The sequence below is a fragment of the Hydra vulgaris genome, chromosome 01 (genome assembly GCF_038396675.1).
Source record: "Hydra vulgaris chromosome 01, alternate assembly HydraT2T_AEP".
NCBI lineage: Eukaryota > Metazoa > Cnidaria > Hydrozoa > Anthoathecata > Hydridae > Hydra > Hydra vulgaris.
In genome coordinates this window covers 39,025,926-39,045,068 of record NC_088920.1, presented here as the reverse complement: position 1 = coordinate 39,045,068, position 19,143 = coordinate 39,025,926, and the positions used below count along the sequence as shown (strand labels likewise).

At 28.5% G+C, this 19,143-nt stretch overlaps 1 protein-coding gene across 2 annotated transcripts; it reads left to right on the top strand.

Moving 5' to 3' along the window:
* Positions 1-878: 878 nt before the first annotated feature.
* Positions 879-18,897, top strand: LOC100211416 (phospholipid scramblase 1). 2 transcript variants are annotated; one of them, XM_065788131.1, is made up of 8 exons: positions 879-1,111; positions 2,464-2,577; positions 4,173-4,250; positions 4,488-4,680; positions 4,751-4,862; positions 9,612-9,714; positions 18,492-18,550; positions 18,688-18,897. In XM_065788131.1, exons 1-8 carry the CDS (start codon positions 931-933, stop codon positions 18,736-18,738), a joined length of 891 nt encoding a protein of 296 aa, XP_065644203.1. In that variant the 5' UTR covers positions 879-930; the 3' UTR covers positions 18,739-18,897. The 2 variants fall into 2 exon arrangements, with proteins under 2 accessions (XP_065644203.1, XP_065644202.1); XM_065788130.1 differs by having other exon boundaries at positions 2,461-2,577.
* The last annotated feature ends 246 nt before the right edge of the window (positions 18,898-19,143 follow it).

Genomic DNA, 19,143 nt, shown 5'->3' with positions numbered 1-19,143 from the left:
CTATGAATTTTTTCTTACTTTAAAACAAAATAAAATATGTTACACATTTCCATATATATAATATATAATTTCCAATTTCAGTATTGTATATAAAATGATTATCACACATTTATTGATATGACTCAAGTATCATTTTTGATACATATATACACAGGTGGCCAGGCATCGGCACCCCAAGTTGTTTTTAAGATCTCAGGGAGACAGCAAACCATTGTTCATTTTTTCTGGCAAAATTAACAATGGTTTGCTTTTACTTTAAATTAATGTATGTATATATATATATATATATATATATATATATATATATATATATATATATATATATATATATATATATATATATATATATATATATATTTTTATATATATAGATATATATATATATGTGTGTGTGTTTTTTTGTTATTCACCTCCTCAAGGCTGAGAAAGCCACTACAGATGAGGAGGCTACTTAATAGTGGTTATAACCCTCTCTCAACTCTATAACTCCAAAACATGAACCTTGACAGACAAGACTGCTACGCGGAGAAACAAGTTGAGCCCTGAACTACCAGAGACGTGGTGGGAATTGAACTTGGAACCTCTCGCTTCATGAAGCGAGCGCTTTAGCACTACCACTTCTATAACATATATATATATATATATATATATATATATATATATATATATATATATATATATATATATATATATATATATATATATATATATATATATATATATATATATATATATATATATATATATATATATATATATAGGACTGTATAAAATAGTGTCTTAAGTAAAAAACTTATTTTCCAAATGTTAAAAATAATAGTAGACTTTTTTAATGATTTATTTATATACCATTAATTAAAATATGTGAAAAAAATTTTTTTAACTTATTTAAATATATATTTAGAATTTAAACTATATATAATATAATACATGGATCATCCACTTCAACCAGCTGGTCAATATCAACAGGTGCCAGCTAATTATCCACCTCCTCAGCCATATTTTCAGCAGCCTGGTTATGGGCCTCCACCAGCTGCTCAGTATGCTGCTCCTGGTTACCAGCAATATGGTGCGCCAGGTGGATATCAACAACCTATCATGCAACAACCAGGTAACTACACTAAAAAAATATCAATGCAGATATAAAATGTAAATTAAAAGTAACCTATAAGAGTTGCAAAATGGGGTATTTCATTATCATCCTCCATTTGTTTATGATTATTACAATAATAAAAAATGATTAATTGAAAAATTGTAAAACAAAAGTTTATACTTGTACTAAACTTTTCTTTGCGATGCAAACTGGGTATTTTTAATTTTGTTTTATTTTGTAATTCAGTTTAAACATAAACTATTTTTTATTTTTAGTTTTGTATTTAGAATAATAATAGAAAATTTCTAATTTTATTGTTGCACTATAAAAGACTTTATGCTTTAAGAAAGGAGAAAAATATTAGATTTACCTACATTATAAGAAAAGGAGAAGAGAGTGAAGAGAAGGAGAAGAGAAAAGAGAAGGAGTGATTTAATAGAAATTTTTAAGTTATTGAGTTCAAAAAATTTTATTAAATTTGAAAAGAAGTTTGTTCTGAGATTTTAATAACAACTTCAACAATTTGCTAAAAAAGATATATTCATTACCAATTAACAAATAGATTGTTTACAATAGAAATTTATTTTCAGATGTGATCAATTATATGAGAAACATATGTGAGAACATATACTTTGATTCCCATCCAGCTTATCATGCCATGAGCTGAACATATATGACATTAAATTGGATTGCAGGCTTAGTCATATTCTTAAAAACAATTTTTTTTCTTTAAACAATCTCTGCATAGTTTAGAGTCAATTTTAGGATCATTAAAGGTATTAAATTTATTGTCCTACTGGACAATAAATTCAATACCTTTAAATTACTACCCAGACAGACACTGCTTTTTTATTTTAATAAGTTATTTAAAATTATTAAGTTCCCCTTTTAAATTAGTATACCCTAGAAAAATTAAAATTTTTGTTCAAATTATTTAGGGTAATCGTAATTATATTTAATTATGTTTTCAAACTATTTAAATATTTTAGTCATAATTTAGTTAACTTTAAATATTACATTAAGCGTTTTTAATTTTTTTTTAAATTTAAATTAAAAATAAACCTTAAAGGTCCAGGTGATATTAAAAGTTGATGTTTTTTAAAAAACATTTTTTTTTATGATTAAAACTAAAAAAATTGTTGATAAGAAATATTAAGTTTAAAAACTCCATTAAAAAAACAGCTAATAAATGCTTAAAATGATTTTAAGCAGTTAAAAAAAAAAAGCTCCCTCCTTGACTGTAGTGCCCTTCTTGGCCTTGGATAGTGAAATAAAATTAAAAAAAAAATTAAAAACAGACATAATTGCAATGAAACAACTTTTAAAATTTACGTTTCTTGTTTAATGCTGTTAGCATTTGTTTTTAGCAGGGGAACAATGGATGGCTTTCCCTCATGCGCCTCCACCTGGTTGTCCGCCTGGCCTTGAATACCTGATGCAAATTGATCAACTGCTAGTAAAACAACAGGTTGAGCTACTTGAAGGTAAATATATCTATTTTATATTGCATGATAATATATACTTCTAATTATGTAATACATTCTTTCGGTTTTTCTATCAAGTTATTACCTGTTACATTAGAGTCAACAGAATTTGGTATTTATATAAGTTTTCGAAAGAAAAAAAATTACAGCTATATACAGTATGCTAAATAAATAATCGTACAACTAAAAAAAATCATAATTTTGAAGATTGCATTAAAAAAATGAGTTTTCCATTAAAATTTAAAATTTTTTTTAGATATCTTATCAAGTATTGTTTTAAGAATTTATTTGTGTATTGGTGAATTAATTCAAACCTAATGAATTTTACACAATTTGACCGCAAAAAAAATAATTGTACAGTTCAAAATATATGTTAAATTTCATGGAAATTAGTATCGAGTGGGGCCTTTTTTAGCTTTGATGGCCTCAGCTAGACGATTTGGCATTGAGTTGACCAAATTTTGGGTCTCATCTATTGTTATATTATCCCATGCACTCATTATAGCTTTTTTGAAGTTGTCTTTGCATCTAAATGCTCAGTCACCAATTTTTATGTTCAAAATGTACCACAAATTTTCTATTGGATTCAAGTCCGGACTTTGAGATGCCATTCAAAAAGATAGAGGTTATTTGTGTCAAAGTATACCTTCGCTTTCTCAGTTGTTAAGAAGCATGGTCTGATTGGATCCTTTGCTAGTGTGGCTGGTAGAGGACAAAAACACAAGACCACCAGTGCAATTAAACGAAGCATCGTCATTAATATGAAGAAAAATAGATTTGTTTTGGTAGCTAAATTAGTTTTAAAATTTCAAGATCACAACATAGTGACTCCTCAAACAATCAGAAATCCTATTAGAGAACAAGGATATAGAGGTAGAGTAGTTTAAAAAAGTTTTTTTTAAGTTTTAAACAAATGAAACATCAATTGGAAATTGCAAATAAGTACGAAAAAATGCTAATATCATAGTTGAAAAAAAATTTGTGGTCAGATGAGTCAAAATACAACCTGGTCTCATTGGATGGAGTCCAGAAAGTGTGGCAAAAAAAAGGAGAAGCTTATAAATTAAGTTAATTGAGTGTAAAGCATGGAGGAGGAAATGTGATGGTTTGGGATAGTATGAGTTGGAAAGGAGTGGGGAAATTTACATTTATTGATGACAAAATAAATGCTTCAATGTATTGTGAAATTCTCAAACCCAACTTGCAACCGTCTACTTAAAAATTGTGAATGGAAATGATTCCATTCTCCAGCAGGATAATGATCCAAAACATACTGATAAAAAAACAAAGGTATACTTTGACACAAATAACCTCTATCTTTTTGAATGGAGCTTACTTAAACTATTTTACAATTCCAACTTATGAGTTTATAGTTACATATATTTGGTCTTCATAATTATATTTTAGCTTCTTTATTACAACTTTTATATTCCTTATGTTTTTCAAAACTTTTATTTTCACATTTAAAAAAGTAAAAAAAAAGGTTTTTGTTTATTCATAAAATATATTATATTTAGTTTAAAGGAATTTTATTGGTTTTTATTTACTTGTTAAATTATACTTTATATTTAGTTTAAAATAATTTTGTTGTTTAGTTATGACAGGTTTTGAAACAGCCAATAAATACAAAGTAAAGAACTCTCTAGGTCAAAATGTTTATTTCGCTGCAGAAGGTGATTTTTTATATTATTTATTTACTATTAACAGATACTATATTAACTACATGCATGTAAAATTAAAAACAGTTTTTATAAAATAAAAGTTATAAATTTGTGGTGTGATCAAAAAAGTGATAAAATTGCAGTTGCATTGTGATGAAACTACTTTGCAACTACATAGCAGTTGCAGTGATAAAACTGCTAGAGCAGCATTCAAATGATGAATTTCTTTAAATATATTTTTTTACTAAGATACGGATTGTTGCACACGACAGTGTTGTGGACCTTCACGTCCTTTTGACATCAAGATTTTAGATAATAACAATCAAGAAGTAATACATTTAAATAGACCTTTAAGATGTGCTGCTTGTTGTTTTCCATGTTGCTTGCAAGAGCTTGAAGTCACTTCTCCCCCTGGCACCGTTATTGGTTATGTAATTCAGAAGTAATAAAATAAAATTGTTCCTATAAAATTTAAATATACAAGTAAATAATAAGTTTATTAAACATTTTAGATGGGCTTTCTGCGGATCATTATTTGAGATTTGTGATGCTTTAAAACAACCTGTACTGCGTATTGAAGGACCTATTTGTGCAATGAGTATGTGTGGTGATGTTGAATTTAAGGTACAAATCATTATTCTCATAACATTCAACATTCATATATTATTTACATATTTATATCTTATTCAGATATCTATTTAACAATATTACTTATTAAAGCATGTTTTTTACTTCTATTTAACACAATTATTATATTGTACTTGCCTAAAGACAAATGCAATTAAATACAGATACAATGAAATGCTTACTTGAGTTGATTCAATTTTTTAGCTTTTTAAAACAGGGCAACAAAAAAAATGTGTTGAGAGCAGTTGGATTGAAAATAGTTTATGAGAATGAGATATTCTTATAAACTATTCTCACTATTATTATAAACTAAGAATTTATTATCAACTAATTTATTTCAACTTTTTATTTTATTTATTTTAACTGAATAAGAGTTAAAATGAAAATAAATTTCACATTTTTTTCATTAAAAAAAAACTTTTTTCTCATTAAATTTTTTTTTTAAACTACCATTTTTTAACAAGTTAAAAAAGTCAGTTCATTAGACTTTCATCAAAAAATACTTTGAGCATTGAAGTTGTGCTTCTTTTAAGACAAATAAATAAAAAAGGCTTCATTTATATAAATAAATCTGTAAAAGCATCAACATTCCTGCATATTTTTTAGACATTTAGCAACTTTACCAAGTATATCAAAATGTTAATATAGCATTTGAAAAATTAGTTTTAAAGTTTCTTTATAAATACATAAAGAGCTTAGAATACAGTAAAATAGTTTCTATTAAAATAAAAAATCAAGACATTAAAAAATTTAGAATGGGTCACTTTAATTTTACCTCCCTGTGCATGATACAATAATTGTAACTTTGAGAGCATGATACTTTTCATTAGGAAAAAAGAGAAGAGCCACTGTGAAAAGGTGTAAAAGGGTGTAAACAACTTTAAAATATGTGTAGTTCAAAATTTGCTTAAACCATTTGAAAAAAATCAGTGTTATATAACTTAAAATAGAAATGTTCAGTTGGAGAAATGCGCCAGAGTTGGAGAAACAAGGAGACATAAGTAAGGCAGAGAAGTGTTTTTTATAACTTTTTTTAAAGATTTTTAGAACAAGTTTTTGAACATTTTGTTTAACAAGGTAAATAATATCACATTATTTATACCACTTTTTATTGTTGGTAATAATTTTGGTTAAGTTAAAAATTTCACCCTGTCAAAAGTCTTGCAAAAAACAGGCTGTGAAATAAAAAAAAAACAAGCTGTGAAGTAATAAAAACAGGTTGAAAAATGAAAAAATAAGCTGTGGGAGAAGCTAAAAAACAGGGGGAGTGAAAAGAGCAGAAGATCTAAAATTTGGTCAGCTCCAAATAAAATAAAAACAATAATAATAACAATAATAAAAAATAATAATACAAAAATTTAACACACAATATTTAATTGAATAACAAAAATAATAACTATGTACTAATCAATATAATTAACCATTATATTATTATTACATTAAATTTTACCTCGTAAAAGTCTTTATAAGATCCATAAAAATATTTGGTTATAAACCTTTATTTAAATCTGGCTCAAATTTACGGCGTCCTATGATTCAACCGAATCGTAAATTTCAATTTAGAACCAAATATGAGAAATTTATTACACAACCGAAAATATTCACGAAAAAAATTAGAACCGAAATAATTTCAATCGAATTTTCGATCGAAAGTCATAATTGTATTTAGAACCGAAAAAACTTTGATCGAATTATTAATCGAAATGTCATAAATAATTTTTTTGGTTGTAAAATTCGGTTCTAAAACTTTCGACGCAAGAAAGGATTTTGTAATTCGATCCTGCAATGAAAGTATACTTTTCGGTTCTTAATTTTTCGGTTGTGAAATATTTTGGTGATATTTTCGAGGATAAATATTTTCGGCTCTATCATGTGACACAAAATTTACAAACAATATTAACAAAAAAGAATAAATTTCCACATTACAGTCAGGTATATTCTATATTAAACCAGACATATATAATTTCAGATTTGAAAATTTTAACAAATTGATGTGCAACATCATTGAGCATAAAAAAATCAAAAAATGATGCTAAAGTTAACATTAATTTCAAATAAATTTAAAAAGGAAATTAAGAGAGGTGTAGGAGGTTCTGTACCAACAAGCAGAACAGACGATTCCCAATACATAATAGATTTTTTTTAAACTGATACTCAGTTGTTGTTTTTTATATATGAACAATTTTTTTGTAAAAAATATTTTATTTTATTTTATGATTATTTTAAAATATTTTATGACTAATAAATGTTATGCTTTATTTATGACTTGTCATATATATATATATATATATATATATATATATATATATATATATATATATATATATATATATATATATATATATATATATATATATATATATATATATATATATATATATATATATATATATATATATATATATATATAGAACCCTTAGATGTTGTCCGAAAGTTTTTTCCATATTTTGTTGACAAAAAGTAAAAATTAAAATGCAAGACCGGAATTTTTTTTTTTTAATAATGATAGACTGCCTGCCCCAACCAAACCCTCAGTCGATGTAGCAGCACTCCCTTGCGGGTCAGGCTATTTGTCAGTCGATGTAGCAGCACTCCCTTGCGAGTCAGGCTATTTGTCAGTCGATGTAGCAGCACTCCCTTGCGAGTCAGGCTATAAGATAGTCGATGTAGCAACACTCCGCGCATGATTTACAGTAAAAAAAATAAAAATAAAAACATTTTATTAAAAAAAATAAAAATAAAAACATTTTATTAAAAAAAATAAAAATAAAAACATTTTATTAAAAAAAATAAAAACAAAAACATTGTTTATATTGTTAAAAACATTCAGAATGTTTTAAAAACATTCAGAATGTTTTTAAAAACATTCTGGTCAATTAAATTTGCGTTTTTGTGGTTTTTTTATATAACAATTAATTTGTAATTAAATTAATGGTTTTGACTTTCTTCCAACACGAAAATGTTGGACGAAAGTCAAAAGTAATTAAAAGTGACGTATGTGTTGGCGTAAGAATCACTTTTTTCCTTCCGCTCTTCCCAAAGCCAACAAACTATAGATCTATATATATATATATATATATATATATATATATATATACATATATATATATATATATATATATATATATATATATATATATATATATATATATATATATATATATATGTATATATATATGTATATATATATATATATATATATATATATATATATATGTATATTGGCAGTTAGATTGGCATTGCTGAATGCCGAGCCTAATTCCAAGGGTTGTATATATATATATATATATATATATATATATATATATATATATATATATATATATATATATATATATATATATATTAGGGTGCATCCAACGCCCCATACATTCAAAAATTGATCTGTCTCTATTCTTAAAACTTTCTATTGGTTCTCACAAGACACCCTGTTAAATTTTTTCAAAATTGAATGAGATTTAGGCGGGCCACCTCAAGTCTGAAACTTGCAACAAGACCCTTAACAGAAGGAAAAAAAGTTTTTCAAAAGTATGTCATGTTGGGTCTCAAAAGAAGCGAAACTTTATAAAAATTTCAAAAATAGTTATCATTTTTTTGTTAAAAATACCTTGAAAATTTTTTTTGACAAAAACATGAAAAGAAAGGTTTTTTTTAATTTTTTGTTAAAGAATAATAATTTTTATGCAATAAAACTTAGAATAATAATTCTTGTGTAAAATTTTGTTATTTTTGAAATTTTTATAAATTTTTGCTTCTTTTGAGACCCAACATGACATACTTTTGAAAAACTTTTTTTCCTTCTGTTTAGGGTCTTGTTGCAAGTTTCAGACTTGAGATGGCCCCCCTAAATCTCATTCAATTTTGAAAAAATTTAACAGGGTGTCTTGTGAGAACCAATAGAAAGTTTTAAGAATAGGGACAGATCAATTTTTGAATGTATGGGGCATTGGATGCACCCTAATATATACATATATATATATATATATATATATATATATATATATATATATATATATATATATATATATATATATATATATATATATATATATATATATATATATATATATATATATATATATATATATATATATATATATATATATATATATATATATATATATATATATATACAATTGTCATATCTATATTATTATCGGATTGATTATTTGATGATTTTGTGACTATCCATCCAGAAATGTTACAATAAATATTTGGGAAAAAATGTTGTTTTTTTTTTGTGTGTGCAGTTTGAACAAAAAATAGTGGTGAGTGATGTGTACAATTACAAACTGAAATTATTTCTGCATTTGTTTAAATAAAGATAAAAATCTTTTGCATCTATATATATTTATGCTCACAAATAGTTACAAATGACTCATTCAATGGTTTTTGAAACAAAGTTTTCTTATCAAATTTGAATATATGATTTGAACAAAATTTTCTGCAAATTTAAATATATATTTTGTGGAGGTTAAAACGTATAGTTAGTCAGCAATTCATTTAAAAAAAATTTATTTGTCTTAAATTCACAGGAGTCCATCAATTTTTATGCAGAAGTTAAAAAAATGATAATAATTAATAAAAAAAAATTAAAAATCACTTTTTCCATATACTCATATTACTTATCTTTGTATACAAAGAATAACTTTTATATTTAGTATTTGATATTTATCTTTTATCTCTCTTTTATCTTCTTTTATCTCTCTACATAATTATAATACATTTTATTACTTCTGTCAATAGGTAATGTCATTAGATGGTAGCAGTCAAGTTGGACGAATATCTAAACAATGGAGTGGCTTATTAAAAGAAGCATTTACTGATGCAGATACTTTTGGAATAACATGTCAGTTTTTATTTTACCTTTTTATTTATAACTAGAATTTTTTATTTTTAAAGTAGAATTAATTTGATAATGGTACTTTAGGGCTGTCCAGAAATTATTACACAACCCAGAACATAGCCTAGTGAAGTTTTTCCCATTATACTATCAATTCTTTATTGAAAAACATTTTTTAGAGATTTATTTTAAGTATTCTAGGGGTTGCTCAAAGCTCTTGAACATTTTAACTAAAATATAACAGAAAATGTATTAAAACGCTATCTTACTTTTGTTCTTACTTGGTCTTACTCAGTTAAATTTATTAAAGTAATTATGGAAATTGTTAATTTTTATATAGTAGTAATATGATGCACAACTTGTGCATGTTTGTTTACGTTCTACATATATTTCTGGAAAATAATTCAATATTTTCATAGTTTTTAAGGTCCAAAATGAGGAAAAATGTTGAAATTGTCACTTCAAGTTAGTAAGTTTAAGTTATTAGTTTCAAATGTTTAGTGTTTTTTTGTCAAAACTTGGAAACCGCTTCCGATGTTGTTCCACACCTTGCAATAGCCATGCTCTCTGTTGTTCATCTGTTGTTATTATTGTTACAAAATCTGAGATTAGTTTGACGCCTCGTTCGGCAGCATCGTTGACAACTTTTACTGTTCGAACAAACTTTTCAGCAACTTGGAAGTCTTCATCTGCTGCCCATTGATTCACTGGTTTAGCAAGCCAATCTCTTCTGATGTTGAGATTCTGGAACAACAGATGTGATTCCGGTCCTAACAGACTCTTCAATGTTGTGTTGCGTTTGATTTGTCTGAAGATTGGTTTACCCATTCGGAAGTTTTCAGGCACTGCTATTGTCCACAATTTGTTTGCTATTTCTAGCTTAACATGGTCACTCATTTTAGGATGATGACTAAATAAAGCAAAAGAAACAACTTCTTCAGTGAGGTACCAGCGATGGTTGTTTAGTTTGGCTACCACAACATCTGCAATTTCTCTGTTCTCATTGCGGAAATCCATCATGTCATGAATGAGTTCTAGATCGTTTACGGGAGCATTGGCTCCAATACTGGCATGCATTCATGCTGAGGTGTAAAAAAGAGCCAAGAATCTGTTTATACGTTCCAGTTTAATCACAGTTTCCTTGTCGTATTTCATTGCTTTTGAAAACATGAACATCTTCCCAGCATTTATGTTGCAAGCCATCCAACGAGCCTGATGTATGGCTCCAGGTTTGAGGAAATGGGTACCACGAGGTGGTGTTTCACCCAGAACAATAAGATTATTTTCTGCGCACTCTCGGTAGTCATCCCGAGGAAACACTGATGATTCCTTGCTATTGAGCAGCATTTTTAAATTTTCAATGACTCGTTCTTTAACTTCCAACAACCATGGATTTTCAATTTTCAGCAACTGGATAGGTGATTGCTTATCAAGACCTGACCATGCCTCTTTGAAGGTAGCAAACATTTTGTTTTCTGGTCCTCTGATTTCACCAAACAGTGATTTCCAAACAGCGCTAGCTACAAGTTTAAGGATATGGTGACGGCAAGCAAGATAAAATAGCTTTTTATCAACAAGTTCTTCGATAAGTTTAGCTGCACCCTTATGGACCCCACTGTTGCTTGCTGTAGTATCAAATACCAAAGCGACAACTGATTCTTTTAATCCCCATGCTTCTAAGAGATCATATGAGGCATCAGCTTGAGTTTGTCCTTTAGAATCTCCTAGTTGTGGCACACCCAGCAATTTTCCCGATGAAAATTCTGGTGAACCTGACAGAAGAATTGCTAGATGTTCAAACTTATCACCAAGAGAGTCCTGCAGTAACTTTCCATCCCAGTGCATGGCACCAAATTGAGGTGGTTTTTCCTTTATTTTCTCCATTATGTTTTCTGCAATGTGCTGTCTGTTTGACATTCGCTTTCGTCTCGTAGTTGAACGGGATACATCGAAGTCGTCTAGATTGCCACCCGCTGCTTTTATTATAGCTGAATCTATCATTGTAGTTTGATTGTCGGACAACTTTAACCGATCGACTGCTGTCGTTAACTCGTCACATTCCATAATTTTTCTGGGAACTTGAAGTGTAACAAATTCTTGAAACTCTATTTTTTCAATAATGTGATCTGGCTCTAAATCCGGATAAATTTCTGTACAACCAACTTGTGCATCATCCTCGGACTCTTCAAAAAATTCATTTCCTTCTAGCTCTGCAGCTGCTCTTTTCTCTAGTCTTTCTGTTTCTTTTTCTTAACGTTGTTGCTGCTGTTCAATTCTGGTCAGAAACTGTAAAGCCTTTGCTTCAAAAATTTTATCCTGGCCATTCATACTAGACTTTCTTTCATGTTTCTGATCAAGATAAAACGCAATGTCATCATCTTTGTGTTTCTGAGATAGAAGTCTAGATTTTCTTATGTCATCAATTGCATCTGGAGCACCAATGTCGAAAAGCATATCAAGCTCTGAGATGAAGTTTTCTCGTTTGTTACCAGGGTCGGTGGCACGACTTCTATATTTTTTTAAACTGGTCCATTCATTCCATAATCCAAGAACATCAAACATACAGTTTTGTCTTACTTTGGTTTTGATGCGAGCCATGTGCCAAAAATCTGCAACACTGTCTGCAACGATGTAAGAAATTTCTTCATTCTTAACACTGTTACCAACGCTATCAGGATCATGTCTCAGATATAAAACATACTTCATCACCTGTCTGCGTGTAGGTAACTTTGCTCCTGTAATTGATGAACATGGCTGACCAATCAACCAAAAATTTGTACTAGTTCTAGTGGTAGGTTTTGAAGATGACGGAGTTGCGGGAACACTCGAAGGTAATGGCGAAGACAGTATAATTGGGTTTGTCACTTTTAATTCTTTTCCACTCCTAGTCAACATTTTCTATTTTTTCTAAACAAAAATGCAAAATTGTATGTACCCAATCATAGCATGCAGGTAAAATAAATAACTATTATAACAAAAACATTATTTCCTATGTGTTTTAGAAAATGACATACAATTTGTTTGATTTGGGTCAAATTTGGGTCAAAATTGTGTAAAATTTAAAAAAAAATACTCACAATAACTTAAATAATCATCAACTTATCAATTGGCATCCATAACTTAATTAATCAATAACTTAAATTGATCAATTTCAACATTTTTCGACAGTTATACTAAAAATAACATAGCGTTTTTGTACATTTTCTGTTAAAATTTACTTAAAATGTTAAAGAGCTTTGAGCAACCCCTAGAAGACTTTAAATAAATCTGTAAAAAATGTTTTTCAATAAAGCATTGATAGTATAATGGGAAAAACTTTACTAGGCTATGTTCTGGGTTGTGTAATAATTTCTGGACAGCCCTAATGGTACTTTCACTGTTAGAATGCGTTTAATATATACACTTTATGAACATACATGCATTCACTTGAGAATTTTTTTTAATTTGAGCATACTTAAAATCCTAGTTTTAAAAGTTTAATGTAATAAAGTTAAAGACCAGATGTCTACACTTGTTTTTTTGATTTCATAGTTATTTTTAGTGCTCTCTTATGATTATTAAACCTTTGGTATTTTGTTGTTTGGTGTTTTTTGTCTTGATAATATAGGATGTTTTTTTTCAGTGTCAATATTTTTTAAGATTCTTATATCTTTTATTTTTTGGAAAACTTTCTGCTGTTGTAATTGTCTTATTTTCATTTGCCCTCTTAAAAATGTTATTATTTTTTTTATCAGATGCTCATCTATTTGAGTTGATGCAGTGGCTTTAACATTAAAGAACATTTTTCTTGTAACAGAAAAAAAAAAAAAATCACATAATTTTAAACAGAATTACTTAAAGCTAAAACTATTTAATCAAGTAAAAAAGAAATTTTTGAAAGAGTACAAAAAAAAAGAAAAAGTAAGGAAAAAAATAATAATCTTTTAGTAAATAAAAAAAACAAAAATAATAACAAACTTAAAAACAAGTAGATGAAAGGAAATTCAAATTTAGAATCAATTTTTTAATTTAACCATAAGAAAAAAGAAAAGAAAAGAACATAAGAAGTTCAAGTTGTTGATAGAGAATTTTTAAAAATTAAAACAAATAGTATTATTTGCTTAACAAACAGAATAGTTCTGTTTGTTAAGCAAATAATACTATTTGTTTAACGAATAGTGCTTTTTGTTAAGTAAATTCAAACAGTCTATTAGATAATTGAATGTTTTTAGACTTTAGACCACAAAATAAATTTATTTACATTATTAGCAGCCAATATTGATTATTATTAGTTTTATAAATTATTATTAATTTTTTTTTCTTCTGGAAAATATATCTTACACATTAAAAAAAATAAATAAATAAGCAATAAGAAAAAAATCATAAATTTTAAAGTTCGTTTGTTTGTTTCATCTTCTCCACTAAACCATCTAAAAATCAGGATAGATATTTCCTCATCAAAATTAACAATGAAGTTTTTAGTTTTGAATTTTTAAGCAGTTTTTAAACAAGAAATGTACATGGATGATTGGGCTGCTAGTAATGTAATAGTTGATAATGTATATGTTATATAATGGTTGTTGATATATGTTAATAATGGTTGATAAACCAAGTTTAATAATTGAGTCTATTTCTACATCAATCAGATTTGCGAAAGAACTTCAGCTGCTGTTTGAATTCCTTTGAGTGTAGAAGCATCAGTAATATTTGCCTTGATTGCGCAAAATATTGAAAGATTATAAGTAATATTTGCCTTGATTGTGCAAAATATACAAGATTACTTATTAATTGGAGCATTTGCTCAACTTCTCCAATTAATAAATAATCTTTTTTTTTTTTTAAACTCAAACCAGCAAATCTCTATTTGCTGGTTTAAGTTTAACCATAGCAACATCTTTATCTGAATGTCAAATGGGTTCAAATATAAAAAGTTAAAATGGAAATTATTGAAGTAACTGCAATGTTTCCACAGAAAATTAGGATCCCAAAAGACTTCAAAAGATTACATGGACTTCACATCATCATATTAACATCAAACTTAGAACAAAATATTGAATTCAAAACCAAATGAAGAAGTTGACAAAAAGTTACTTTAAACAAAAGTAATATAGTTTCAACTTTTAGTACATGGTCCAAAAATGAAATGGTCATGTTGCAATTCTAAATTTGATTCAAAGGTTTTTCTAAAAAGTCAAGGAGGAGGATTTTTTTAAATTAATTTTATTTGCAACTCTCAACCCACAACAACCTATAACAAGGCCACAGCAACAACCTATAACAATGCCACAACAATAACCTTTAACAACGCCACAGCAACTACCTATAACAACACCACAGCAACAACCTATAACAATGCCACAGCAAAAAGAAACGAGCACTTAAAAATTGAATTAATGAATGTCTAGATAAGAATTGTTAGTATTTTTGCCCCATTTACAAACAGGTATTTTATATTCTTATATTTAAAATATAATTGAAACAGAATACCTTGAAGCAGAACTTCTGGGTTGAGAGCCAAGCGTTTTAGCACTAGTCTACTACTGCATATAATTGAATAACTTATTTGAAAAACCAACAAATGTGAAAATTTGTTCACATTTGTCTGTATTGAGTTATGAATGGAGTATTTTTCAGTGTAGATACTTACAACTTAAGCACAAAAAGACGACTAGTATTTGCTGTTCTTTTGATTTTTAGATCAAAGTTATTATATATAGTTTATTTCAAAACAAAGTTGTGTGGACAAGAGGGGTATTTCAAATAAGTGATTCAATTATACAATAAAGAGTAGATCTGGGCAGGTTAGCCATAGGGACAGGTTGGCTGTAGGGGTAAAAATATGCACTTCAGCAAGCTGGGAATCTAGGTGAAGATTGGTAGTAATTCAACCCTCTTTCCAAAAAAATACCATATTTATTGGATACCATATTTATTTAACAGTTTTTGATACAACGAAGTAAATTTTAAACAGTTTGTTTAGTGTTAATATGCTCACTAGGGTGATGACTAATTAATTTTTCTTCTCAAGGATTATTTCCTGTAGCACGAATGAATGAACTTTTGCCTATTAATGACTAAAATGACGTTTATTCCATTAAAATATTGAAAAAGGTCACACACAAACCACCTTGAAATGTTATTTATGTAATTGTATTCAAATATATATTGTTAATACAATTATATATTGCATCCCCCTAAAAAACCACGTCATTGGATGCTTCAAATTTCTTGAATCCACTGCCAAAAAACGGAGAGAGGATTGCTTTAATTAAAAAAGTAGAGCTTAAAGACCTATGGAGCAAAACATTGAAATTCCCACATGTATCTGATCAAGTCATTTGTGCAAAACTAGCAAAACTTCTGAAAGACTAGGAGCGCTGCAGAAAAAAACAAAAACTTTGATTCATTGAATGAACTGTTTGACATAACCAAGATGAAAGGCAAATGGTTGTGCAAAGAGGATAAGAACCTCAACAAACTGCAAATTGAGAGCAAAGGTCACATTTGTTATTCGACTGGCAAACCTGCTAGTGCCAATACCATCAACCCATTCAAGCAAAAGAGGGTAATGGAAGCGACTGTGTCTACACTTACCAGCTTAGCTATACCTGATTGTTCCAAAAAGAGCACGGACTCATCCGAGAACAGTACAGACAGTCCTTAGGAGAATGACAATGCAGCATCAATGAGCAAAAAGAAGCATAACCCAACAGGCATTGCAAGAAGTCTTGTTACATGCTCAAAGCTGTTGTCCCACGGAGCAGAAGTGGTGTGATGCCAGCTTTCTGGTGAAGGCATTGAAATCCCAATCAATTGCTCGTGTAGATAGCCTTGTGGATTGCTGTCAATCAGCAATCCACAATACTATCTACACGAGAGCTGCTCAGGTGAAGAAACACTTGGTGAGCATGCTTCATCTGGAGAAGTAAAGCATATACTTTGACGGCAAAAAAATTGAGGGCTTTGAATATCAGGCTGTGGCCCTCAAGAATGAATGACTCCAGGATGTGTTAGAGGAGTTCAACCAGTGGGGATGTTTGTTGCCAACACTACTAATGTGAATACTGGCAAGAAGACAGGCGTTGTTTGGCTGCAGCAAATGTTCGAAGAGAATGGTCCAAACCCAAGTTCATCAGTTGCCAGCATGCTGGAACTCTCGTGCCATTCTTGCTCTTCTTGCGATTGTTCTGATGCCAGAAACCCGGATCAGGTTGCGTAAAATCTGTTCATTCATTTCTTACTCATGGGCTGACCATTGGTTCAGCAGTCAATTGTTCCGCGTTGAAGATTTTGAAGAACTATCTGAAGCTCTGATTGACTACCCAAAAGCTCTCAATTGCTTGAAAATCCACATAAAAACAGATGACTCTCCAATCAACATTGCCTGAAGCAACCAGTGCTGCGAGCGTGCCATCAAAGTTATGCAAGAATTGCACGACTCCTGCCGCAACAAGGACACCTCCCACTGAGATTCATCCTCTCTAATAACATTATCGTCAATATTTGACTTCCTTGTGCGTTTAATGATCCTATATAATGTTGTATGCACGTGACTCTACAGCTTGTGTTCAATTTTGTATCTTGTTACAGTGACTTCAAAAATTTGGCCACAAAGCTAATAAATAAAATTCTCAAAGTCATTTTGTGCATGAGGTTTTTTTTATCAAATCACCTTGTATGTAATATTTTATTTAATCTTTAATGAAAGCTCATCAAGTTATGATACAGAGAAACGAGGTTGTATAAAAGTCATCACCCTAATGCTCACTTGTATTTAGCAGCGTTGCATTGTCTAAATTTAAAGTTTGTAGTTTAAGGATTATTTTAGTATATAATGTTAAATTTTTAGTATATAATGTTATTGATTAATGGTTTAAGAGTAAAAGCATTTATAGTCTGAACATTACAATGTGGCAGGTTGAACATTACAATGTGGCAGGTTGAACATTACAATGTGGCAGGTTGAACATTACAATGTGGCAGGTTGAACATTACAATGTGGCAGGTTGAACATTACAATGTGGCAGGTTGAACATTACAATGTGGCAGGTTGAACATTACAATGTGGCTGGTTGGCCCAATGCATAAGGGGCATGTTGGCCATATGTTAAACCGATTCTTAGCATTTTTTTAAAATTAGCTTGGTTTCTATTTTTGATAATAGTGTGATATAATTTGTGTTTTAAAATGTTGTGAAAATAAAAATAAACTTGGGTTATTTGTTATTAATTTAATGTTAAAAATTGGGTTATTGGATTATTAAATAAGTAAGGATGTATTAAATAAGTAAGTATGTTGTTTTTTTTATATTGGGCTTATCTTTTTTTTTTATATAGTGAATTTCATACTAAAGTCCTACACACTTCAAATTTCAATTATGGAATTTTTTTTTTAATTTAAAAAATAGCATACAATAATGCAAAAATAATTTTTTTTTAATTAAAAAAATAGCATACAATAATGCAAAAAAAAAGAAAAGGGGAATTGGTGAAAATTAAATTTATCCCCGTTTTGTACCCCTGGACCAACTTAGCCCGATTGCGGGGCACGTTAGCTTATAACACATATCCTAACAAAAGCAATATGAAATGTATTAAAATCCAATTATGAACTTTTAATGTTACTTATGCGTAATCTAGGCCTTCTCGACCTTTTTCAATAAAATGGTTGGCTAAAAAGTTACACATCAAAGTAAAAAAGTGGGCCAACGTGCCCTGATCTATAAATGCAATACAGTACAATAATTCTAATACAAATTACAAATTATAAAACAAGATTTTAATCAATTAATTTTTTTCTTTTAGTTCCAATCGATCTTGATGTTAAAATAAAAGCTGTTATGTTGGGAGCATGCTTTTTAATTGTAAGTGTTATTTCAAAATATGTCATTTGACACGTTTACTACTTTGAAGTAAAACAGAAAACTTTGAATGCAGAAAATGAAAGGATTCAATATTGATAATATTTAACTTAAAGTCTTAAATTACTTTTTTTTTATAGGATTTTATGTTTTTCGAAACGAGTAATCAAAACGACCATCATCACCACTGAAAAACTTATAATTGTGTTGAATTTTTAAATTATTGTTTTAATTTAGTTAATTAATAGGATAGTTTATTTCATTATGAATTTTAAAAATATTTTGCATTAGTTATTGCACATTTTACAGTTGTAAATTATTATTTTATAAAAAATAAATTTTTTCACATATTTATATATTGTATTCGGTATCATATGAAGTGTTGTCACTTCACTCACTCATCTTATCATAGTGGTTTAAAATAACTTAATGGTAGTCATATCAGTTTGAAATCATGTTGTATACATTCGGGAGGTTGAAAAAGGGAAGTGGTTTGTATAAATTGTTTGCTATGTATTATAAATATAAAAATTATTCTTTTTTGTAAAATTATTTTATTCAAGATTTTTTATCTATTGTTTGAAATTTGAAAAACG